We start from the raw sequence: 25,244 nt of genomic DNA, 5'->3' as shown, positions 1-25,244 counted from the left end.
CATACAACTAGAGAATGCAATTCCTGAAGAAATTGCTAGTGGGAAGGCTTTATGCTGAAAATCTGATGCTAAATTGCTATGCTGAAATGTAAGGTGTAAGAAGAAAGTGAAGAATTTAGATTGAAATGATACATGAACACTGGGGGCTTGAATGTGTGATGAGAGAAGAAAAGAAAAGAAAAGAAAAAAAATTAATTTAACTGATCTTTTTCATTTTTTTTTCTCCAAAAAAACACACAATGCTAACAGTGAGCCTCTGAATTAGCCCAGAGCGAAAAATGCTAACCTATTACTGCAACGAAAATCACTCCTAGCTCCCTTATTACTTATCCTAGCTGCACATCTAACACATCGTTTATGATCGTAAAGACACAGAATCTAACGGTGCCCACCTCAACACTGAAAGATACAAACTCGCGACGTTATCAACAAAAATGTACATCAATTCCGTTTTAAAAAAGTAGAGCAGGCCATAGGCTCTGTAGCTTCATTGAATGCGCCATCTTTTTTTTAACATGAGTGTGTGCGGGACGATTTCCCTTTGATTCTATTGGCTCTAACGATCAGAAAGATGTCACATGTCAAAATCAAAGAAGGGGGGCCAGAGATATGGAAAATCCACCCAAATGGCCCCAGAAGAGGTTTTGTTTGCTAAATCTGTCTAAAAAGGTCAAATATCACTTGTTTTGCATCAATCTTGATACAGGGTACTTATTATATGTTGTACTTTGGATTCTTAAAGCTTTTAGTCTACTATCCCATCATCCAAGGTTAGTTTTCACTATAAGTACAACATATTTTTTGGACGGACACTATAATTTACAGTTTTTTTACCTATGTTCAATCTGAATTTTCTTTAAAATAAAAAACATCTATATTGATTCTGATTCGTCTACATCCAACTCACAGGTTTATCATTACTTTGAGAAAAAAGATTATTAATTTAACCCTTTTAGAAGGGAAGATATGGTCATTTGTTCTGGGAATGTCATTTTCGAGCCTGAAACCTGAAAAACAGGCTCGGGCTTAAGAGGTTTAAACGAGCTGCTCAATAAACACGTTAAAATCTGAAGAAGGCCTCTTTACCAAGGTCTGAACAATGTTTAATATTTCTAAAAGTATGAATCAGATTTAAAAAGTTGTTTAACACGAATAATGTCAGAAAGATGTGTAACATTTTAAAATTGGAATGAGGTTTCTGAGTGAAAGTATGAAGGAACAGTTAGCAGTTGAAGTTGCATGAAGATTTTTCAAGTCTGAAGAGTTTCTCCATTGACTTCAATGTTAAAAATGTGATGTACTGTATCTCTGCACAGGGTATATGCAGGAATCCTGAAGTCAAATTTAATAGGCTACCTTTTAAGACCTTTTTTAAGACCCTTTCCATACATGTTAAGACCTCATCGCAACTTCGAGTTCTAACCGGTTACATTGGCGACACACTTTACCTCACATTTACTATATTGATTGTAAGATAGCAAAACTAAACAGAGTGCAGACAGTCCACTGAAGCCTCCTCTCCACATGAACTTCAACCTCTCTGTGAAGGTCAGGTTTAATGCAGTATGCTGCTTTGTTGCTTCTGTACTCTGTGCTCTTTCATTCCATTAAAACTCCTCAGAAACTATTAGAAACCAGTATTTGACCAATAAACAAAACAATTGACAAAACTTTGAACTATGAAATATGTTAAACTTTGGTGAGCTTCAGCAGGGTAATGCCATATAGGAGCTCCCTCACAAATACCCAGGGGTTAAATTGGGCTGGGGCTGTCCGGGGGTAAGCCCTGGCACATAGGACAATGCTCTGACGTCATCACCCTCACACATTTGTCATATGTTTACAAAAAACGATATATATGTTAAGACTATATTTAGGGTCGATATATGTTGACTATACTTTAAAATAGCAGATCTCTGTGACCGGATATAGTTTGGCTTGGACGCATACGGTAAAATGCATAGGCAAACCCAAAAAAGTCTCCCATTCACACGCATTCGATTCATTAATATGTCCGTTCACACTAGACCGCTGGAAATGCTGGAAACGCTGTAGTACATATGCCAGGCCTGTAAGTGGCGCTGCTGCCGCCACAAAATACACCAAAAGCAGCGAAGAAGACCCCGGAGCATGGTTGCCATGGTTGCCCTTCTGTTTATTCTCCGTGGTGGACGGCGTGTTCTCCTGCTGTATATCTCTCAGGTAGTCCACCAGCATATGAAAAACACCCACCTCTCCGCCTCTTCCAAGGAACGAGGGAACCGTGCGGAAGAGTTTCCGTTACAAAAATGTTCCGCCGGTCAACATGTCCGTTAAAGTTTAAATCTTCCGTACAAAATTAGAAAAGTGCCGGTCATAGGTGTTCTTTGTTATTTATTGAGCTTTAAAACAAATTGATAACGACTCTGTTCTCTGTATAATAATATAATAATATTTAATAAACGGTGCCTCTTTTCCTCACCCTCTTCTGACAGCCCAGCAGCAGCAGGAGACGTGGGGAGAGGGAGGCGGGCTATTTCATCGTTATCAGAACAACTTTGGACCCGTTATCGTTACCGTAGTCGTTTAGTGCCCCCCCCCCCCCCCCCACCGAGCGTAGCAAGGCAACGAAACTTAAAGTGGACCTATCATGCTATATTTGAATAATATAGTGTAGGACCATACCTATATAAGGCATATTTATACTTTTTATTTTTCAAAATACCAAACAGATCATGCATTTTAGCCATTCCTCATTTCGCTCAATTTAACACTGTCTTTGCATGGGCTGATTCTGTGAGAACAGCACCATCTACAGGCCTGGCATATATACTACAGCGTCTCCAGCGCTTTCCAACGGCAATGTCCGTGGCTGTCTCCTCCTGATTGGTGGAGTTGGCCCAATAGCCGTAGCGCCACTTCTGTGACGTCATAGAAGTGTTCAAATCTGGGTCAGTCTGTATCAGATCCGTTGCAGCCCCTTTTTAAGAGATTTGGGTATGGAGGAAAATAGAGAGGGTTGTGTTTTCTGATACTTGGTGAGTTCCCTGGAACACCGGGGACACATATTCATGTATACAAGACGTACAAAAGTGCATTTTGCATGATAGGTCACCTTTAAAATAAGAAGGGAGCATTTTACGGCGCGCTATGCATGGGGCCGCCTTGAGGGGGTTTCCCGACATGTCGTTTCAGTAAATTAAAGGGTGTTTCATGTTGTCGTTGCTGTGAACCTTCTTAATACCTTGGAAAATGCTGTTTAATACTTTTTAATAGCCTTCATTTTCGCTAAATTGATTTATCAACTTTTAATACTTTTTAAGACCCCGCGGACACCCTGCTGCAATTATGAAAGTTATGAATGAGAAAAGTAATAGCCATCGATTCCCGACCGAGCTGAACGTTTTGATGTTTGAACAGAGTTTCTGCGATGTGGAATGTGGGAGAAGAACAGGCGCAAAATAACCCGGCGGAATAATAAAGAATTTCGTACGTCGAATAACAGATAGTTGGAATGCTGTATCAGCATTCCCACTAAATAAAGTGTTTACCAGTTTTTGGATGAATGTGAGAATGTCAGCAAGAGCTGGGTCGCCGTTTTCCAGATACTGCAAATATATGCTAGAGTAGAACTCTGCAACTCTCAATCCAATCTGAAAAATAAAACACAATTTCATGAACATACATAAAGTATTTTCATTTTAAACATCTATTCTTCTCTTGTTTGTTTTCCTTCCATCTTACCTCCTCTTTCCTGGCATTAGCGATTACTCCAAAAACAACCAAAGCTCCCGTCAGGATGGTCACCAGGGCCGAAAACTAGGAGGAGGAAGCAGTTAGTAAATCCAGCCGATTTCTTGAGAAACCGAAGGATATTTATACATTCTCCGTTCCTCGCTCGCATGTGGAACTTTCTCAATAGGAAACTGAGAAAATAATGCTCCTCTTCAGGTTGTTATGTTTGCATAATTAGACAAAGGAAACACCATCAAAAAGTGAGATCTGCAGTTACAGTAAGCCAGTTGTGTAAGGCAGGCTTTTGCAATCACATAAAATGGCTGTATACACAGAAGTCACTGTGTTAAGAAGTCTCACCGTGAGCAGAGCGCCGTTGTTTCCTAACACGACTACGATCAGCATTGCAGAGCCCATGATAATCAGGACAGTCACCGCTTTAAAAAATATATAAAGATCTGTGATTAAATATGTTTCAGACACGAAATATGTTTATTCTGGTGAAATCATGCCACATATGTAGTACTGACCCATATCGAATTCACTTGAGTTGAGGGTCTGGAATTCAATGTTAGCTCTGGTGCTATCGCTGAACCTCAACCGCAGGCCCAGACATAGGAAAAAAGACCCCACCAGCTGCACAACCACAGAAAAACAAAAAGAATAACCACAGTGTGAATGTGCATCAGACAGGAAGCTTCACAAGGTTTCACATTCAGATTTATGGCTTCGGCCCCTTCTGTATTTTCGGGTTAGTTCACGCTGTGTGGTATAAAAGGTCTCATGTAAAAGTGCAGAATAAAACGGGGACGTAGAGGCATAACAACTGTCAAACCACAAAATACTCACAACCGCAGGGCAACATGATAGCACAGACAAACAAAATAAAAGTACTGAGATCTTATTTTGACTGCTGGGCCCATCTTCTAGCCAAACCGGGAATACTATGCTTAATCGCTATGTTATTTTACATATTACAGCAGTGGGATTTAAAGGTCCCATGGCCATTTCTACAGATCATAATTATATTGTTGAGGTCTAGTAGAATAGATTTACATTGTGACATTTTCCAAAATCACATTGGTTTCTCATACAGCATCTCTGTATAGTATATGTGTATTCACTCTCTGTCCTAAACGGCTTGTTGGAGCTCCTGCCCCCCCTCCCTGTGAGCCCACTGTGCTCTGGTCAGCTCGCCTACTCTGTTCTGATGAGACCACCACGTTATAGCGGATGTGTTACCATGGCGTTAGCAACCGGAAAATGACATCAGTAATGACAAACAGATGAGAATGCTGCGTGGGGTCTGGGTGCCGTGTTGGCGGGACGTAGCGGGGCTCGCTACTGCGCCCTTTGAGCGAGGCGGCAGTGTGAGCTGGCTTACAGGTGTCATTTCCTGGTTGCTGCGTGGGGTCTGCGAGACAGCGAGACAGCGCGAAACTCATACTGAACTCAGTCTGAGCACACATACTCACAGCCGAAGTAAAATCAATAAGTGTGGCTTGATATTGAGTAATAAAAAATTGATAAACGCTGTGACAATGGGTCTGCAGAGAGCATTTCTCCGCAATCCGAACTCGTTTATTACCAACGTTCAGGGAGCTCTATGCAAGTCAATGGGAATCCCTGTTAGTTGGAAATTGGCGCTAAAGGTCCCCCCACTGCGTTTGATAGTGACGCCAAGGGATCCTGGAGGAGCTCCACGGATTGGTCCATTTGGGTATGGTCACGTCACTGTACCCAGGACGAAAAAGAGAAATCTCCAACGAGGCGTTCTGGGGCAGCATAGACAGGTCTTTTCTGTGTTAGAGTTTTACTCGCTACAAGGTGTACTTTGAGGGTTTTTGACTCTGCAGACCGTTTACATGCAGAAAAAGCTACATAACACATGACATGGAGTTGGCAGAGCCCCCGACGAAACAGGTGTCGGCTGGACCCTCAATGGAACAGGACATGGAGTTGGCAGGACCCTCAGCGGAACCCCCAACGACTTGAGTCCGGACTTGAGTCCGCGGGACCCCCGACGGTGAAGGGACTTGAGAAGGGACCTGAGAAGGGACTTGAGAAGGGACTTGAGTAGGGATTTGAGAAGGGACCTGAGAAGGGACTTGAGAATGGACTTGAGTCGGCCGGACCGCCAACAGGAGACGGGGAGCTGGAGTCGGCCGGAACGCCGACAGGACACGGGGGGCTGGCGTCGGCACAATGAGACAATCAGAAACAGGATGGCAAACACAGGAAGGAAGACCAGACACGGGGAGAACAGAATTTCAAAAATAAACCCATAACTTAACACAAAACTCAAATCATGACATTACGCCAGCCACACTTGAAACTTGTGCTTTTTCTTATATTGCCCTATATGTATGTAAACATATATTACACAGTTGTGTGTGACTAAGCCCACTTTTCCAATATAATCATTCAATTAAAGTTGAAAACATCTTCCAACAAATCTTAGTTGATTAAAAAGAAAAAGCCCTATAACTTATGCAGATAACAAGCTTGAAATAGACAACTCATATTTCCCTTTACTATGAGCAATCTGAGGCTTCTGTTTTAAGGAATGAGCAGTCAATACTTTCTGTAATTACATAAATGAAACCCTGTGTTGTAGGCTGTTTGTTTCTTAAAGCATATTCAATTATCAGGCATAATTGACCTACATTTGATTGATTTAGCTAAATGCTAAAATGTTTCTTGATGTGTTCCTTGGGGGGAAAAGTTTGGACACCCCTGTTTTTAAAGATGTTGTTTTCCTTTCTGCTGGATGTGACCACACAGAACTCAGGAAGTGAAAGTCTCAGGAAGCTGCTATTCCGCAGAAACGAAGCCTAAAGTATGCCAACTCAACCACACCAACAACTTTAACACGACCTTCAGAAACACCTACAAACCATTAGTTTTTCGCAGTGTTGCACAGAACACTATCAAATAAACAAAAAAAGGGAAGAATTCAAATAGGAAGTATCATAATTTAACACACTTACCGCAAAAATGAAGCCACATTCATCCGAAGCCATTGTTGAATTTTCCTGTCGGCTCCCAGACCGTAGTCGAGGAAACAGGGGGATGACTTTATATTGTCTCCCAGGGCAGAAGCAACAAGCTTCAGTTTCAATAACCCACTTTACTGAAATTACTGGAGAGAGGCGAGCTCTTCTTAGGAGGCGGTTCCGTTTATTTAGTTCTTCTTGGTACACACAATACTTGATAGAAGTCTTCTGCTGCCTCGTTTCAGTTCCAGAAACATACACACGCGTGCCCATTCTTGCTCTACCATAACCACACACACATGCATGCGCCATACCTCTCTCTCTCTCTTAAAGGGATAGCGATCTCACTCTGCATGACCCTAATATCATAACACTACCCCCACTCTGGATGGCAATTGCACACAATTCTAATCCAGCACAGTAAATTACTTTTGACCCTTGCCTAAAATGCATACCGATAAACATCCACATTTGCATTCAATCCATTTACAAGTGAGCGATAGAAAAAGGGTACAACATTTCAGTGCAGATATGCAGATTTGCACATATCACTATGGAGCATAAGGAAACCCTGAAAAAGGCATTAATAGCTGAGCTCTAAAATAGCAGTCAGAAGGCATTCAAAACTTAAATTCTCCATTAAAATGACAACTTTAAATGGAAATATCAAAGACAGAAATATAACTTTAGTCCCATATGGTTATCAACCTGCTCTCCTCAAGTCTTTTTTTTTCTTTTTATGTATGAACATATGAAACAATAACATTTAGCTTGGACATTAGTAAACAACATAATGGTGTCCATGAACAGTCCTTTAACTGTGGGGCTTATTTCCTCACCCACTCACCATACCAGACAGGTGGTCCTCTATTGTGGCCCGTCCGTGGACCTGGAACATGATGGCTCCGACGGTGCTGCTCTGCCACACCACCCCCAATAACCTGAATGTCCTCAAGGGCAGAAGAGTCCGGAGGAGCTGAGGGGACTGAAAGGGCAGCAGCGACAGTGTCCACTTCTGGAAGCTGGGGCCTTCCTCAACTGCAGTGTCAGTGTCGGTGAACAGTTGAGATAGACCCAGGGTAGGATCTGCAGGATCCATGTCCAAGGCTGGGCCCGACACCTCCGTAGGTGCCCATCTCCGGGCGTGCTCCACAGCCCAGGCATTGTCCAGTGGATCACGGCAGCGGTAGGATTTCAGCTGATCATGGTGAACTTCTTTCACTTTAGTCTTCGGGCCTTTTGGATGCGATACACCAGATCATCCAAGTCCCAGAATGAAGTATGGTCCTTCGTACGATGGGAGAAACCTCCTGACCACACAACATCACCAATATGGTACTGTGTGCGACAGCAGTTTTTGTCGTATTGTCTCTACATTTTACAGACTCACCAAGGGCCTCTCCAGCTCCAGGCATTGTCGGATCTGCTGGACATATTCAGGGGCTGAAGGGAGTGTGCCAGAGCCTTGGGGTAGACCAGCTACCAGGTCCACCGGCTCGCTCACTTCCTGGCCAAACATCATGAAGTTGGGGGTGAAACCAGTTGAACTGTGCTTGGTTGCTCTGTAAGCCATAACAGCATAGGGGATCATGAGGTCCCAGTCCCAGTGGCAGCACTCAGCTGTTGTGACCAGTATCTTTTGTAGTGTGGCATTAAAGGTTTCGACTTGGCCATCAGATTGAGGTCTGAAAGGTGTTGTGCGTGTTTTCTCAATGCCAAACAGCTTACACATTTCCTGAAACACTTCGGATTCCAAGTTTCGGCCTTGATCACCGCGCAGCGTCTGTGGTGCTCCATAACGACACACCCACCCTGAAACCAGCACGTCAGCCACAGGTACAGCCTGCTGGTTGGGAAGGGGGTAAGCTTTCACCCACTTGGTAAAATAGTCCTGTACCAAGCACATAACAGTTTTTGCGATCTGTCTCGTTCAGGGGCCCCATGATGTCCAAGGCGATGCGCTCCATGGGGGCTCCTACCCTGACAGTGCTCGTTGGAGCTTGTGGTGTCTTACGGGGCCTGGCTTTGGATACGCAGCTGGTACAGGTGCTACACCAGAGGGCAACGCCTTCTCTCATTCTGTACCAGAAGTATCGGGTCTGTTCTCTGACATTCGGCGAAAGCCGAAAGGGCCTTTTTAACCATTTTCGGCCGATAATTTTCGGTGGCCGAATATTCGGTGCATCCCTAGTTTTTGTAGCTGGGCTGCACAGGGAGACTGTTGATGGGGCCTATGTCTGGATCAGCATCCTGAGCCTGCAACAGCCCAGTAGTGTTGTTGGTCGTAGTCCGGTAGATTATTCCAGAATTTACATTGTCAACCTCAGCAGGTGAAGCTTCTCCTAGCCCCACTGGACTCACTGCTCTGGAAGCTGAGGGTCTCTCTACCCCCACTGGACTCATCATTGCCTGGTTGATGTCAGAGTCCAACTAGCACTGCACCGCCTGATCACTAAAGCTCACTGGCTGAGGGGAGGGGCATGGCTGCTTACATGGACAAGACTTGCGGCAGACTCTGCGTTGCTGTGTAGCCGGCCAGGCCGATGAACAATCTCAAAGTTGTATTCACCCAGTCTCTCCAACCTCCTGAAAAGCTGTCAGGTGGTTGGAAGACACAGCTTCCGGTCTTCCAAGATCCGAACGGACAAAAAGACGTGTTGCAGGCACGAAACACAATACCAATAGAAATACATTGCTTTTAAAATCGTTCTGTGTAACACGAAAAGAAGGGAAAATCGTGCTGGTGAACACGAATCAATAGATTAAATGTTGTGACTATAACACGAAATGCCGTGAGACTGGGTTGCGTTTAGTGCAGTAATTCTGTTCAGTTTTGGATAGTTTGCGACTCCCATAGGCCAGCACAAGCTCTCTGCCCTGCTGAACCTGAGGACAGCTCCAATGCCCACATTGCTTGCGTCCAGTATCATGCTGCCTTGGTCGAGTGGATAACCCAAAACTGGTGCTGTGGTTAGCAGACGCTTGAGCTCGTTGAATGATTCCTGGCATTCTTCACTCCAGTGAAAACGGGCATACTTCTTTGTCAGGGCGTGGAGAGGCTCAGCCACGGAGGTGGTTAGTGGTGTCATTTAGGGCTCTATAGTCCATGCAGAGGCGGTAGGTGCCGTCCTTTTTGCGCACCATAGCTATAGGCAGTGGCGGCGCCAGGGTATGGCTGGGGTAGGCTACAGCCATACCAAGAAATGGCTTAGCCCTACCTTAGCCCGACCATTAAAAATTATGTTAAAGTAAGCATGTTGACAACACGGATTGCGAAAATCTACCGGTCGTGTCCACAAAAAACAAGCTAGCTCCTGCAGTCTGCTCATACTCATGAAACAGTAACTTAGTTGAGTTAACATTGGCTTTTTCACCAGAAAAATTAACAAACTCACTTGTTGGCCGCTCATTGTGAAATGAGTTCGGGAAACAGATCGCTGGATCGCTAGAAACACCTGTCATCAGACTGACAAGGGCTGCTCAACCTCCCGATGGACTCAGTAGCGCCCCCTGCTGCCTGCATGTGCCCATATATATATATCTATGCATGTGCCAGCCACGGCGGAATATTACTGCCAAAAGTCACGTGAGTGAGTCACGGTGAGAAGAAAAAGTGTTGTACTTGTAAAAAAAAGTGTTGTAGTTGTAAAAAAAATGTGTGTACTTGCTGAATTTGTCTCTGAAAAATGATTTATTAGAAAAATGGTATGTGTTTATTTGATAGATACGTTTTTGTCTTTGCAAAACTAAATGCATTAGTTTGTAGATGGTGTTTTGTATTTGCAAACCACATTGTGTTTGTTAGTGAATCATGAGGCATTTGTAAAACCTGTTTAGTTTGTTTGTGGGGTTATGGCAGGAAATTAGCTCCATATATCTGTCTCTTTCTGTTTACCTGTGTGTGCGTCTCTGTCTCTGTCTCTCTCACTGTCTCTCTCCCTCACTCTCCCCCCTCTCTCTCTCCCTCTCCGTGTCAATTCTATATGCCATCTTTTCTTGTTTCTGCCGCTGCGTAGCATGTTGTAACAACGTGGAATTAGCAGAATAGGCTATTGTATTGTTGAACTCACACCTGTTGCTCTCGATTTAATTTAGCTGATAAAAGGAGACTAATAAAAGCTAATAAAAGCCTCACGCGTGGCGTTTCACTGTCAAGGGGTGCGATAGCGTGTATGTAATTACATTACAAATACTGACTTGAGCCCCACCACTGTATGGGTTAGCCCTAACATACACACACACTGTTCCAGTAAAAATGAAAATAAACGAATGTGCAACAACACAACCTCTGTTTGTACCATTTTCCTCGACCATGTGACTTGAACACACAATATCCTAAATTAGAGAGACAGAGAATATATGAAACGGAACAAAACTATTAGACCATGTAGTGGCAATTTCTTATGTTACCTTATATGGTAAAACCAAATGCTTCTGAAAGCATTGTCTAACACTACTGTAACATTTCTTCATATTTGCTGTTTCATCTGTTGTCTCTAATGAGGATTATTATTCTCAAGCGCTTCAAGGCCACAGAGCTGATTTGGCAGACTATGTTGAAACTACTCCTCTTCACACAAAGTTTGAACTTCCATATTCTGATAACCATTATACTTTCTACAGCTCAAGGACAGAGGTGTCTAATAAAAATATGAGACATCCGTGTGAAAGCAGATTTCTGAGGCGTTCCGCCTAGCTACACAAAAACTCTGTCTGCCCGCCCTATCTTGTAAGCTTTGCTATTCTGTGACTATTGCGCACACTCCTGCAGACTACCCTGTACTCTGTGAGACTTGTGCCTTCGAGGCGCCTCGAATAAAGATCCAGAAAGACAACTCTGTTTGTTTCACCAGTTTATTGAATGATCATTCTAATTGTATATCTCCACAGTATTGACTAGTTCTAAGATTTCCATAACAGTTTGGCGTTGTCGGCAGGATCTCTGCAAGTTCGATTAGGGACACCTACGGACGCTGGTGATCGCTCCGGGATCCTCGGATTCTCCTCTACCTCGACAGAAAACTTACGGGATGAGAGGACCAGCGCCGGGGTGAAACCGATTCACTTCACGAGATCCAACGTACTCAAAAGGCCTTCAATGCTCGGTGAGATGTACAATTTCTAATTGTTTAAAAGTCAAACGTAATTAACCTCCATGACATTTGTTAGGCGGGCTGCTCAAAAGTAGGATATTTGGTATATCCGCCGTAAAAGGTTTTACGATCAGTTTTTGTGTGATTTGTACTGAGGAACAAATATCACATCACCGACGGGTGAAAAATAGTGTTCTGGTAACACGGGCTGTTTTGGTAACACTTAAAGACTTTCTCCATAGGGACAAAGCAGAGTAGGGGGGCAGGCCAACCTCCTGAGGGCCCGATTGTAGATGTCATGCGAGCAAAATATGGTGAAAACAGTCAGTCTAAATTAAATATATTGACGGAAAGGTTCGGATTTCCAAAGGGAGGCTCTTTGAGTAAATTAAAAATCAAAAACCTAAAGGATAAATTACAAGAGTGTGAAGATGGAATGAAAAAGAAGAGTAAAATTAAAGTAAAAGACTTAGAAAAGCTGGACACTCAAAGAAAGTGTTTTAAATACTGGGAGAATTAAGCAGAATGCCGTGAAAGGAGGCGGTTGGCCTCGGCAATAAAGAAAATATTAAGGTTGAAGATGAATGTGAAGAAAAGAAGGAAAATAAGTTATTTCCAAAACCATGTAAACCCCAGACATCTCTGTATCCTTCCATTGCAGGCCTGAATGACCCTCTCCTCGACTCTGGGTATCCTTTCCCTCCCCCGGCGTACAACACTGGCAATCCGGCTGGCCCACCTCAACCACCTCCCCCACCACTACAAGCCCCAGCCATGCAGTCAGCAGACTCCCCGTCAACGCCAAGCTCGTCCACCCCCATCAGGCCCAAGTATTCCGGGACAACAGCGGAATAAACGAACCCGATGTCCTAGGGGACCAAGCGGGCGTTTGGGAAACACACCTCAGTAATGCCTTCCTCAACGGACTCACAGCCACAGCGCAAGCCGCGCAGAATGCTGGCTGCTCACAAAACCAAGGGAGAGGCAGAGGACGAGAAGCAAGACCTTCAAACGACGAAAGATGTTTTAAGTGTGGCAGTGTTGAACATTGGATCCGGGACTGCCCACAGAACACTGGCAGCGGAGGCAGAGGGGGACAGCAAGGACGGGGCCATTCACAATCAGACTGACCTACACCAGATGGGGAGGAAGGGGCCCAATCGAGCGAGAAGGAAATTCAGCCTGCAGCATCTGAACAGGGAAGTGACACGCACATCATGCAGGCTATTGAGAAATTGGAAACATTTAGAAGACATGTCTGTGGTTAAAGAGGGTACATATTTGAAATATGACACTGAAACAGCATTTCAGAAAATGTCCCACACTAACTTTAGCTATCATGGGTGTTGATGTTACATTTTTGGTTGATTCTGGGGCTACTCATTCTGTGGTAAAATTTGCAGATTTGCCTGATTGCAAATTCAGTGGTAGATTTATTCACTCAATAGGAGCTGCTGGGGTAACTGTAAAGGAGAAGTGTTCTGTACCACTTCAGTGTAGAGATAACGGTGATGCCAGTCATCCATTTCCCACATCAGTCAAACACAGTTTTCTTCTATCATCTATCATCTGTCTGCCCAATACATTTACTGGGCAGAGATCTGATTCTCCGGTTCGGCTTGGACCACATTTTCACAAATGAGGGTCTTAAAGTCCGACGGCCATCTCCTACGATGGTTCAAAAACTCATTTGATGATGGAGATCTGTTGAATGTGTATCAATGGCTGCTGACATATCCTGATTCTCAGGAATGCGTTTGACTCATCAGCGTGTCTTTCCACCTGCTGTGTTCATGGAGGCTCCTCATTTGCATTGTACTGCTAACGTTGTTGATGACGCATGTCAATACTATGATGAGAGTTTTCTGTTAGAATGTGTAAATGATGAACTCATGCTTAAAACAATGTTTTGGAGTTCGCTGCGCAGCGCTATTTCTGTTACACTCACACCCACACAACACAAGCTGTATCAAATCCCAGGGGCGGTCCCACACATTTCACTAGCAAGGGGCCCCACTGATAGATGGAGGGATTTGGGTCCACTCGTTAAAGATTGGGAGTCAGCCACTGATTGGGCACCTACACACAGAATATGTATATACTCTATGTCACATGACGTGTATAAAATGAAAATTTGCACGAACGTAGCCGTTCTGCGCACATTGCTGTTGGTTGAGGATGATGACGTTGGTGATGCCACTTTTCCCGCCTTTACGGGTAATTCTCATTTTACTGAGCTTCCTGCCGCGCTTTCAGATGTGCCTCCCACACTCTGGGCAGCTCACAAATATGAAGTAGGTTTTATCCGCTCTGCTGAGCCTGTAGTTATCACTCTTAAATCCACGTTCCGCCCAAACCAACCCCAGTACCCATTGAGACGTGAAGCTGTTGATGGCATTCGTCCACTTTTTACCTCTCTACTTAAACAAGGGGTCATTGTTCCGTGTAAAGACTCCCCGGTACGCACTCCAGTTTTCCTGTTAAAAAGGTCCGGGACAAACCTCCTGACGAGTGGAAATTTGTCCAGGATTTACGAGCTATGAATGCAGTTGTACATGCACGCACGCCGCTCCTTCCAAATCCTTGTCTGATTCTTTCCCAAGTTCCAGCCTCTGCAGCATTTTTTACTGTTGTAGACCTCTCAAATGCATTTTTCAGTGTCCCTGTACACAAAGACGGTCAATTTTGGTTCACATTTGAATATGATGGTAAACCTTACACATTCACACGTTTGTGTCAAGGCTACTGCGAATCTCCCACTGTGTACAACCAAGCATTGTGTACAAGTTTGGCCTCTCTCCAAGTTTCTAAAGGCACCGCTCTCATACAATATGTTGATGGCCTCATGATTTGCACACCAACAGCAGAACAGTGTGAAGCTGATACCATTTCCTTGTTAAAACACCTCGCTGCTGAGGGCCACAAGGCCAGTTTGTCTAAACTTCAATATGTGCAAAAGACAGTTACATTTCTGGTTCACATCATTTCAGGAGAGGGAAAAACGCTTTCAGTTAAGCGTATTGCATCATTGGCTGCTCTGCCAAAACCTGTCACTAAGCGACAGATGATGTTATTTTTGGGTATGTGTTCATACTGCAGGTCATTCATTCCTAACTATTCTCCGCTCGAACAACCATTCTGCACAATATCGCATGTCACCGGTTTCAAACCTGCGGATCGCCTTGTATGGACGCCGGAAGCCGACGAAGCCTTCATTAACATGAAGCTGGCTCTCCAATCCCCGCCGACGCTAGGTCTGCCTGATCCTACCAAGCCTTTTATACAGGCAGTGGAGGAACGCGATGGGTGTATGACCTCAGTTCTCCTTCAAGATCATGGGGGAAAACAGAGGCCTGTTGCCTATTTCTCCTCCAAGCTAGACCCTGTAGCTGCTGGCCTGCCTAAATGTCTCCGTGCAGTTGCTGCAGCTGAAAAAGCTCTCAACTCCTCACGTGACATTGTAGGTTATGCACCTTTGACACTGTTGGTTCCACAAGCTGTTTCTCTCATCCTCTGTGAACAGAGAACATCACACCTCTCTGCTGCACGTTATCTTAGGTATCACACATGCCTGTTAGACATGCCTAATGTTGAAGTCAAACGCTGTACCACTCTCAACCCAGCATCTCTTATGCCTCTCCCAGAAGACGGTGACGAACACGACTGTGTTGCCGAGCTTCTTATTCTATGTACTCCCAGACCTGACTTAAAAGATGTACCCCTGACAAACCCTGACCTCATTTTGTGTGTTGATGGGTCCGCCTCTCGCGGCCCTGTGGGCACTAATCGGGTGGGTTTCTCTGTTGTTTCAGATTCTGCTGTTCTCTGTTCCGGACCGCTCCCATGCCACCTCTCAGCACAAGCAGCAGAGCTCGTAGCACTCACTGAGGCCTGCATTTTTGAAAAAGGCAAATCTGTAACTATCTACACTGACTCACGTTATGCTTTCAGGGTAGTACATGATTTTGGCGCTATTTGGAAGTGTAGACCATTTTTTAAATCTGACGGAAAGCCAGTACGTAACCATGTCCTAGTTGCAGGCTTATTGGCCATTCTTATCGCCATTCTGCTCCCGTCTGAAGTTGCAGTATGTAAACGCTCTGCACAAACCGGCAACACTGACCCTGTCTCATTAGGAAATGTGCTAAATTGACACATGGGTTAGACCATGTGTCAAAAGGGGCGATGTTAGAGGCCATTAATATAACTTAGTCCATTGAGGGTAAGAAACACTGTCTAGTAATGGTTGGCATGTGGTCCAAATGGGTTGAAGCATTTCCGGTAAACGCACAGACAGCAAATTCTGTTGCTAAAGCTTTACTAAGGGAAATTATTCCTAGATGGGGGATACCAAGCAAGATCTCTAGCGATGGTTCACATTTTGCTAATAAGTTCATTGCACAGATAGGAGAATACCTTGGCATGGACATCAGAAAGCATTGTGCTTACCATCCACAGAGTGGCGGTGCGGTGGAAAGAGAGAACGGTACAATCAAAAACAAGCTAGCAAAATGCTGCGCAGACACAGGTTTATCCTGGACACAAGCCCTGCCCATTGTGCTGATGTACATGAGGATACGGAAACGAACACGGAGTCAACTCAGCCCTTTTGCGATCCTTTTTGCAGCTCCTCCACAGATTGGGATCAAGGCGCCAGGATGTCCTCTCCCCTCCACAACTTTGTGTGAGGATGCTATGTTGTCATATTGTGTTAACCTGTCATCCAATTTAGAAGATATCAGACGCCAGGTAGCGGCAGCTCTACCTACCCCCGCTACTGGTCCACTCCACCGTATCCAACCAGGCGACTTCGTGCTGGTCAAGGACTTCCGGAGAAAGAGCTGGAGATCCAGCCGTTGGCAAGGTCCCTACCAGGTGCTTCTCGTCACCCAGACAGCGGTCAAGGTCGCCGAGAGAGCCACGTGGGTCCACGCCAGCCACTGCAAAGCTGTCATCTCCGTCCCAGTCTAGCCGGTCCAGTAGAAACAGACAACGACAAGTGACGTGCCAAGTCACCACCAGCACCACACATGCAGTACATACACCCTAGTACCACACACAAGACTCATGGGCGACGGCCAGCTGTGCTTTTTCATATGCCTCTGGTTCCTCGTCTGTGCCGTCATGGTGTGGGGTTTAATTGATATGGTCATGAAGGCCCAGGCTCAGTCAGACTAGACACATCTACTAAGGAGACGACGACACCAAGAACCTAAACTTTGTGCCTGATCACTGGCGAGTGATTGAAGATGGAGCCCCTCGGACAAGAATTAGCTAACGCCCACCTGGACTAGAAACATGCTAATGCAACATCAATTTGCTCTAGACATCCTGTTTGCCTCAAGGGGGGGCCTATGTCACGTTATCGGAGACTCTTGTTGCACATACATTCCAGACATATCAGAGAACATGACTCGCACCATAACACCTTAACACACTTCTGGCAGACATGAAGGCTGACGACGTGGACTACGACCCTGTAGGCTGGGACTGGTGGTCCTGGCTCACATCGGGAGAGTGGGAAGGCTGACTGGCCAGAATAGTCACGCAATTCCTCACCATCATAGCCTTGCTCTTCTGCTGAACATGCTGTGTAGTTCCCCTCATGAAGAAATGTTTTTCTAGTATGATCTCCTCTGCATTTGCACAATACACCGCTCTCCCTCAAACCACTGACAATGTTACGACCAACCCAGATTCAGCCCCCACTGATTCCGACACTGAAGAGTCGGACACCGAACTGTAAAATTGTGTGTAAAGACTGCCATTCCCTCGTTTCAGTATTCTTTTTCTTTCCACATACGGAGTCTGTCCTCCACAAAAACAGCCACTTTCCATAATATGTTTATGATGTGTTTACTAAAACCAGCGATGGAGTGTATTCATTGATGTGTTATATCAGTCTATCCTGTCATTGGTTTTATTTTCATGATTGATCAAGTATGATCAAAAGGGGGGAATGTAGTGGCAATTTCTTATGTTACCTTATATGGTAAAACCAAATGCTTCTGAAAGCATTGTCTAACACTACTGTACCATTTCTTCATATTTGCTGTTTCATCTGTTGTCTCTAATGAGGATTATTATTCTCAAGCGCTTCAAGGCCACAGAGCTGATTTGGCAGACTATGTTGAAACTACTCCTCTTCACACAAAGTTTGAACTTCCATATTCTGATAACCATTATACTTTCTACAGCTCAATGACACAGGTGTCTAATAAAAATATGAGACATCCGTGTGAAAGCAGATTTCTGAGGCGTTCCGCCTAGCTACACAAAAACTCTGTCTGCCCGCCCTATCTTGTATATAAGCTTTGCTATTCTGTGACTATTGCGCACACTCCTGCAGACTACCCTGTACTCTGTGAGACTTGTGCCTTCGAGGCGCCTCGAATAAAGATCCAGAAAGACAACTCTGTTTGTTTCACCAGTTTATTGAATGATCATTCTAATTGTATATCTCCACAGTATTGACTAGGTCTAAGATTTCCATAACAACCGTTATTAGACCATTTATATGCACTAAAACCTACACTACAGGTTAGTGAAACCCCCAAAAAGTATAACAGGGACTCTTTAAGTCAGATATATGTATGTTTATACCACTGAAAGCAACAACAGAAAATGTGTTTAACCCTTGTATGGTGTTCGGGTCTGTGGGACCGGTTTTCATTATTTAGCTAAAGAAAAATGATATGATACATTTTCTCTTCAAACACACACTCAATGGCCTTGGCTCATTTTCTATGAAGAACACATATCAGAACACATTTTCAATGACCACCCACTGTACCCCCCCTACACATTTATATTACATACAGGAAGTTCGACCTTCGGGGGCTAACAAAAGTGTAGAGACATTGTGTGTGTGTGTGTGTGTGTGTGTGTGTGTGTGTGTGTGTGTGTGTGTGTGTGTGTGTGTGTGTGAGACTTTTGTGTTTCTGCCCCTGCCATTCCCGCACAAGGTTGATCAACTCAAGCACGGACTCCTGTCTGCTCTCACATTCCCGCATTATGTTTTGCGTGAATCAATATCTTTTTTTTTGCACACTCTATCCCAGCTGTACATTTGGGGCGAGACACAATAAATAAAGCTTCTCCACTTTGGGTCCTTATCACAACTGATAAAAATGGCCAAAGATATTCTCTGCTCAGAGGGCCTTACAAATGGTTTTGGAAGAGAGAGAACCATTTGATGATGATGTAGAGCAGGGCTATTCAATTACACATTCAGTTGGGCCAGATTTTATAACGACAAAATTCAGCTGGGCCAGACATTCAGCGGCCTGTAAAAAGCGGGTAGCGACACATTTTAAACCAACACATAGAGGTAGTACTGTAGCAATACTATTTTTTCACTTTTCAAGTAATAACAAAAAAATCATACGTTTTGGTCACATTTGACCCAGACACATTACAAAGTGCATTTAAATGAAAACAGAAAGAACTGTCAAACCCTTCAGTGCACAAACCCATAACAAGGGATACGGGTATGTATATGAATGAATACTACACTACACGTCTACTATAGTAAACTAGGTGCTTACTATCACCTCATTTGTGATTTGTCATCGCTGACTTTCTCAATGGGAGAAGGGACATTTTTTGTTTTGAACAAGAGCAGTGATTTTTGGCTCATAGGATGTCAATGCAATCCTAAAACATTGGTGAAAAGTGCTGTCAGTCAGGGAGCAGCGAGTGCTACTTTTGATTGAGTTCATGTGTGAAAAGCTTGATTCACATGTGTATGTTGATCCAAACATACTGAGCACACAGATCGCTACTTTCTGAACGTTAGGGAACTGCTGTTTTTTGACATCACTCCAAAACTTCGCTGGCCCGTTAGTGCGCTGCATGTAAATAAGCTCCAGTGTATATTTCCCCTTGTCGATGCAGGGAACCACTCCCTTTGCTCTGGTTGATGCGTCCCCCTCTATTGCAACAGTGAAGGGGTCTCTAGCAAAGTCCATCACCTCTGTGGGCAGAGCAAGTCCATCCAATCGACCGGCAATAGGCGCTTTCACACCGCAGTACTTTTCCCAGAAAGGTTCATCAGAACTCTTTAGTTCTGATGAACTAAGTACAGATCGCGTTCACACCGGAATAAGTCCCTGGGGGTGGATTGGGCAAATGAAGCCGCTGACGTCACTTCTTCTTCTTCTGCTTTGGGTTTACTGGCAGGCCGAAAACAACTTCACGGCGTATACTGCCGCCCAAAATCCCCGGCCGGAAGTCCCCGGAGTTGGGGACTGGCTTCAGTAGAAGCTGCTGGGAGTCCCAGCAGCTTCTACTGAAGCCTTCCGAGTAAATCACCAGAACGCCGACACCTCCTCATCTCCACCGCTCCCATTTTTTTAATTTTGTGTTGCCATAAGTTAGTCTCTCTGCGTTTCTGTGCTGAGCTAATGCTAATGCTAATAATGCTAATGCGAGGATAATAAAATGGTGGCTTCACAACACTTTTTTTTTGTTTTACGGGGCGTGGTTTGCAATCCGCCCAGCCAATCAGAAATATAGCTCTTTTCTCACAAGAGAGCCGCATGAGAGTCTCGGAAAAGGGGGTAAAAAGGTTCTCATGAACTAATTTTAGTTCCGGCTCTTTTTAGTGTGAACGCGACATTTCGGAACTATATCGGAACTAAAGTGGGAAAAGTACTCTGGTGTGAACGCGGCTAAAGTTCTCTTTCAACCTCGCAATGAAATCTGTCATCACATCCGTGATTTGTGCCGGAGATGTGATGTATTTGGGGAGCGTCGGAAAATGCAGTATCCGACCCGTGCCGTCGGTCGCGAAAAGGTCCAGCTTGACTTGGATCTGCTCCACAAGATCAATGACAGTTTTGTCTCTGTTTACGCTTCAGAGTTGAGAGAGACATGTTTTAGAGTTGCTATCATAGGACCACCGTTACTAGCACCACTAGGTGTACTTTCAAAAAATGTGCTGCGTTGTGGTTTGGTGGTTTCTATGCAACGCGGAGTGTTGCGTTCATGGTCTGTACTAGTGTAGGAATTTGGCTACGGGAGGCTGGGCCACTCGGGAGTTGGTTCTGGGCCGCATCTGGCCCGCGGGCCACCAGTTGAATAGGCCTGAAGAGGAAGAGGAAGGTGTTTCAGAATGTGAAGATCACATTTCTGAGAATTCTGAGTCCGACAGTGACTTTGAAGAAGAGGATGAGATTGAGCATCAACAAAAAAAAGACGAGGCACAGGACCAGCCGGTCAGCGGGCAAAAAACAAGTAGCACTTTAATTCATTAATGTGATCTAAGAAATGTAAAAGGGCAAATATGAACCATATATGCTATTTTAACATAAAATAGTTTGATTATGTTGAATTGAAGCCCAAAAAGGCAGCGACCCACGAACACTGGCAGAGTAACAAAAATATGAACACCACACAAGGGTTCAGTAAATAAAGAGTGTGCAAAACTATATGAAATGTAAATGCCAAAATACATGGAATTATGTTTTTAGAAAGTATAGACTTGTAAAACACTTGTATTTTCCTCCTACAGCTATTCATATCTCCTGTAGGTGTGAACACTTAAGAGGGGTGTTTCTCCAGCAGTGTGTTGGTGCGATGAACACATGACACAGGTTACCCTCACACCTTATTAATGCTCTTTGATCGAGTGGGTGTTCCCCAGAAAACAGAGTTAACACATGAGCTGTCATGAGAAAACACAACGTGCCAGCAGAGGCTCCGGGTAATTAAATTAGCTATAGCAAACTGTAAAACCGTGTCTGCACAATATTCATCTATGTTACGAGGTTGTAGGCCGATGGAACGGGAAATTTTATACAACTACAACAATACATGTCTTTAAAATCAGACAAAATATGTGTTCTAGTTGAATATCTTGGCTTTTTAATGACTGTTTTTAATGTATTTTGTAATGTGTTTCTGTTGCAATAATATGTCTTAATATTTATTTTTGTAAAGCATTTTGAATTGCGTCGTTGAAATGTGCTATGGAAATAAACTTGCCTTGCTTTACTGCACTTCAAAATAATGTAAGACACCTCTACTTCACACTGTGTGTGTGTTTGTGTGTGTGTGTGTGTGTGTGTGTGTGTGTGTGTGTGTGTGTGTGTTTATGTGTGTGTGTGTATGTGTGTGTGTGTATGTGTGTGTGTGTGCGTGTGTGTGTGTGTGTGTGTGTGTGTGTGTGTGTGTGTGTGTGTGGGGGGGGTGTGTGTGTATGACCACGAAGACAGAATTACCGTTCCTCTTTTTAAGTATCCTCCCCCTCTTTAAGTTATTTTAGGTTTTCCACTGTCAACATTGCAACACAACAGCAGCTGTATTTGATCTGTGTTGCTTTGGTTTGAAATTCATCACAACTTCTCACCCTTCAAGATGGAAATCCCCTTCACTTCAGACGCTATGTCGTGTAGAAGCCACCAGGGGGCGCAAACACATTAAAAATAATGCTGCTGTAAATCTTCCCTTCAGAGAAATCACATCAGAGACTGAGAACTCTTTTGATTTGTGATTTGATTTCTTCATCAAAAACGTTTGGTTATCTACATCTGTTTCTCTCTGCTTTCTATTAACACATAGCCTAGAAATGTACTTGGCTATGTAAAAGGACATTAACCTGAATAGGTCAAGAGTTTTCTTCATATGTATATACCTAATTAAACGCTTAAATATAATTATTACTAAACTATTGTGCTTTTGTTAAATGTATAAACACGCAAGAGTCATATTGTATTATTGTATTTACAATTAAATATGTGCTTTTGCCTGACAAAAATGCATATGAAAGTTACATATATGCTTTAATTTAGGCCTATATGAAGAAAGACTTGAATATGTTAAGTGTTGTCAAATTTGTTTTAATAAATTAGAGTCCACTAAAATGATTTCTAAAATTGAGAATCACCCTAAACTGCGTGGAAAATGCGAAAAGAAGTCCTCAACGTTAGCATTTAACATACTTATTATATTCCCCTATATCTTATTTAGACCTGTAAAAAAACTAGCTTCTATTTTGTTCACTTTCTTACAAATTTGTATTTATTTTTCATTTCATTTTCGTCTGTGTCTCTTATATTTTATAATTATTTATAGTTTTAAAATATCAAATGGCTGTGTTATGAACAGAAAAATACTAACATTTTGAAATACGTGAGAATAAAGGAGGAGGAGGGGGGCGTCTCTCTGGGAATCGTGGAAAAAAAAGCAGGAGAATGGGACGGAGGAAACACAGACCTCAGATCAGCCCGCCTCCTCTCACCGACCGCCTCTCTGCTCAGAGCCTCCGCCGACAAAAACTGACCCTGGAACAGCTCACCGGGGCTCCCTCACACAACCAACCGGGGACTCAGAGAGCAGAGGAAACGGTGTTCGTCCGCAGCCAAGAAGACACATCCAGAGCAGACCACGGTGCGATAAGAAGGGACTGGAGACCAAGGAACAACAGAGGGGTTTATTACTAACAAAAAAACACATTAATTGATCGACGAAGAGGAGGAAAAACGACTGCTTTGCTTCGCTTAAGGAGAAGTATCCCGCTAAGCTAATTCCCAACGTTTTCTATCTTTGGCAACGGTGCTACATTTATAAAGGGAGCTAGCGGAATGTAATGCTAGCATGCTAGTTAGCTAGCTAATTAGCTTGTCAGGCATCCAAGAGTAAGACGTGTGATCATATATTCAAAAATAGGTCACGTCGTTTTTTTTATTTAAACTCTTTTTTCTACTTAATGCGCCAGAGTCATAATGTTCAGCATTGAAGTTGGGAATTAAAAAAAAGAAGAACCAGCTGCTTATTATTATTGATGTAAATTAGGGGGATCCATTGTGATTATATCAAGGTATAGAAATACACGTTTGTTTGTTTTTTGACTGGAGGACTGTCTTGCCGTCCAATGTTAATGTCGACCGACGTTGCTTCTATAATGCTGCCCGTTAGTCGGGGGGTAATGGAGAGAGACATTGATACAGCAGCCGGGACCCTCGCTAACACGACCGGGGGTCCGGGAGCTTCTGTCCGGGGGATGAAGCGAGGAGACCCGGAGCCCGACGCCCAGACAGTGGCTGTCCTTACGGACCTACCCGGTGCGGAGTGCAAAAGACCCAGGATAGACGGCACCACTGTGGTCGACATTGGGCAGGTAAGAGTGCAATTATTAAGCTTCCATGTGTGCATTTATTCCCCCAAAGTATCCTCTGCCCTCCCCTTTCTCCTTCTCAAGTCAAAGCTTTTGTTCCCAGGCATCAGAATGGGAGTGATGATAATGTTTTGACAGCCCCCCCCAACGTCCTTTTCTTTTCCCCACTCATCAACAACGTAATCATGCATCATTGCAGCAAATGGAAAATCCTTTAATTGTGATAGATTCTGAACAACACACGTACAAAGTGTGAGGCTGCAGCTGCTAGAAGCCAGACAAAGGTAATATGATACAGGCTCCATTTCCATGACAGACCATTCATCATGCATGTCTTCCAGAAAGTAAGCCCTCTCCTTCTCTTGGTGTTTTTCTTTCATTCTTATGCATGAAATCCCCCAGACTTGTGATGATAATTCACTCTGCCTTTGAATCTATCTACCTATCGCCCCCCCCTCCTTCCTTGATTGTGGCTAGGTGTTAAAAAGAGAGGCAGACATGGATTGGGGGAGGGGTCACCCCATGTGAAAGACAAAGAACAGAGCCTTTTTTGGGGAAGGGGGCTCTAGGGGGGCCCTCCTTAACACAGGTCTCCCCTGCTTTCATGACTCGACTGCTGAGGCAGCGTCAACCGCCTCCACCGTACTAATCTGTGTGTATTACAGTAAACCCGTTGACTGGATCCACCGCTTTTTATTCCTCGCACGGCGCGCATCATTCCTACACCTACACATGCTTTCAAGTGTCTTTAATCCAGCAGCACGAGGAGGGAACATTTTAGCTGACATTTGGTGTTTTTAGTGCAGGGAAAACGGCGCTTACAGTAGAGGAAGGGCACGGTTTGAGGTCATCTGCAGGTAATTGAATCCAGAGGGAACTGGGGACATGCTTTTAATTGGCTGTGAGGCTGACCTACTGCAATGACACACAAAAAAAGGGTCCCTGGTATAATGCTCAGCTTGGGGTGGATGCTGATGATGGGGAAAGGTTACAGCCCGCCAGCAAAGATGATGTGACAATGAGCAGCGTGGCACAGGGGGGGGGGGATCTCGCTGCCCATCAGCCGTATTGATCGCTGGGCATCGGGGGGTCAGGGTTGAAATATGAGGGGGAGGATTGTGCAGGGAGATGGGGGGAGAGTTGATGGATGGAAGGTAATGCACATGGGAGAAAAGGGGGGAGGAGGTGCAGGACAAAGAGGACCATATTTGGGTTTACTATGGAAAAGAAAGGGACTCGGACATATGGCCGTGAGGGATAATATGTAGGGCTGCTGGATTTGGAAAAAATAAGAAATTGTGAAGATGTTAATGGATATTGCAT

At 44.2% G+C, this 25,244-nt stretch overlaps 2 protein-coding genes and 1 long non-coding RNA gene across 4 annotated transcripts in view; 2 read left to right on the top strand and 1 right to left on the bottom strand.

Moving 5' to 3' along the window:
* LOC307014573 (uncharacterized protein) overlaps positions 1-7,107 on the bottom strand; it is a 12,830-nt gene extending 5,723 nt beyond the window's left edge. Inside the window, exons 1-5 of one of the 2 annotated variants that reach the window (XM_079642560.1) lie at positions 6,705-7,107; positions 4,245-4,350; positions 4,075-4,151; positions 3,724-3,798; positions 3,531-3,632 (exon numbers count right to left, since the gene is read on the bottom strand). In XM_079642560.1, the coding sequence (XP_079498686.1) occupies positions 3,531-3,632; positions 3,724-3,798; positions 4,075-4,151; positions 4,245-4,350; positions 6,705-7,022 (678 nt within the window). In that variant the 5' untranslated portion in view covers positions 7,023-7,107. The remainder of the gene's footprint in view (positions 1-3,530; positions 3,633-3,723; positions 3,799-4,074; positions 4,152-4,244; positions 4,351-6,704) is intronic. The other variant, XM_079642561.1, reaches the window with a different exon arrangement.
* A 3,971-nt stretch (positions 7,108-11,078) lies between these two features.
* Positions 11,079-18,216, top strand: LOC307014385. Its single transcript, XR_013801212.1, has 2 exons — positions 11,079-11,815; positions 12,465-18,216. It is a non-coding gene; the product is annotated as an uncharacterized lncRNA (long non-coding RNA).
* A 4,789-nt stretch (positions 18,217-23,005) lies between these two features.
* LOC307017013 (RNA binding protein fox-1 homolog 2-like) overlaps positions 23,006-25,244 on the top strand; it is a 62,961-nt gene continuing 60,722 nt past the window's right edge. Inside the window, exon 1 of the mRNA XM_079646436.1 lies at positions 23,006-23,924. Within this exon, the coding sequence (XP_079502562.1) occupies positions 23,679-23,924 (246 nt within the window). The 5' untranslated portion in view covers positions 23,006-23,678. The remainder of the gene's footprint in view (positions 23,925-25,244) is intronic.

Source organism: Notothenia rossii (assembly GCF_949606895.1).
Source record: "Notothenia rossii genome assembly, chromosome: 8".
NCBI classification, from domain to species: domain Eukaryota; kingdom Metazoa; phylum Chordata; class Actinopteri; order Perciformes; family Nototheniidae; genus Notothenia; species Notothenia rossii.
Note: the sequence above shows the minus strand (reverse complement) of the source record. Positions and strands in the feature narration are given on the sequence as shown.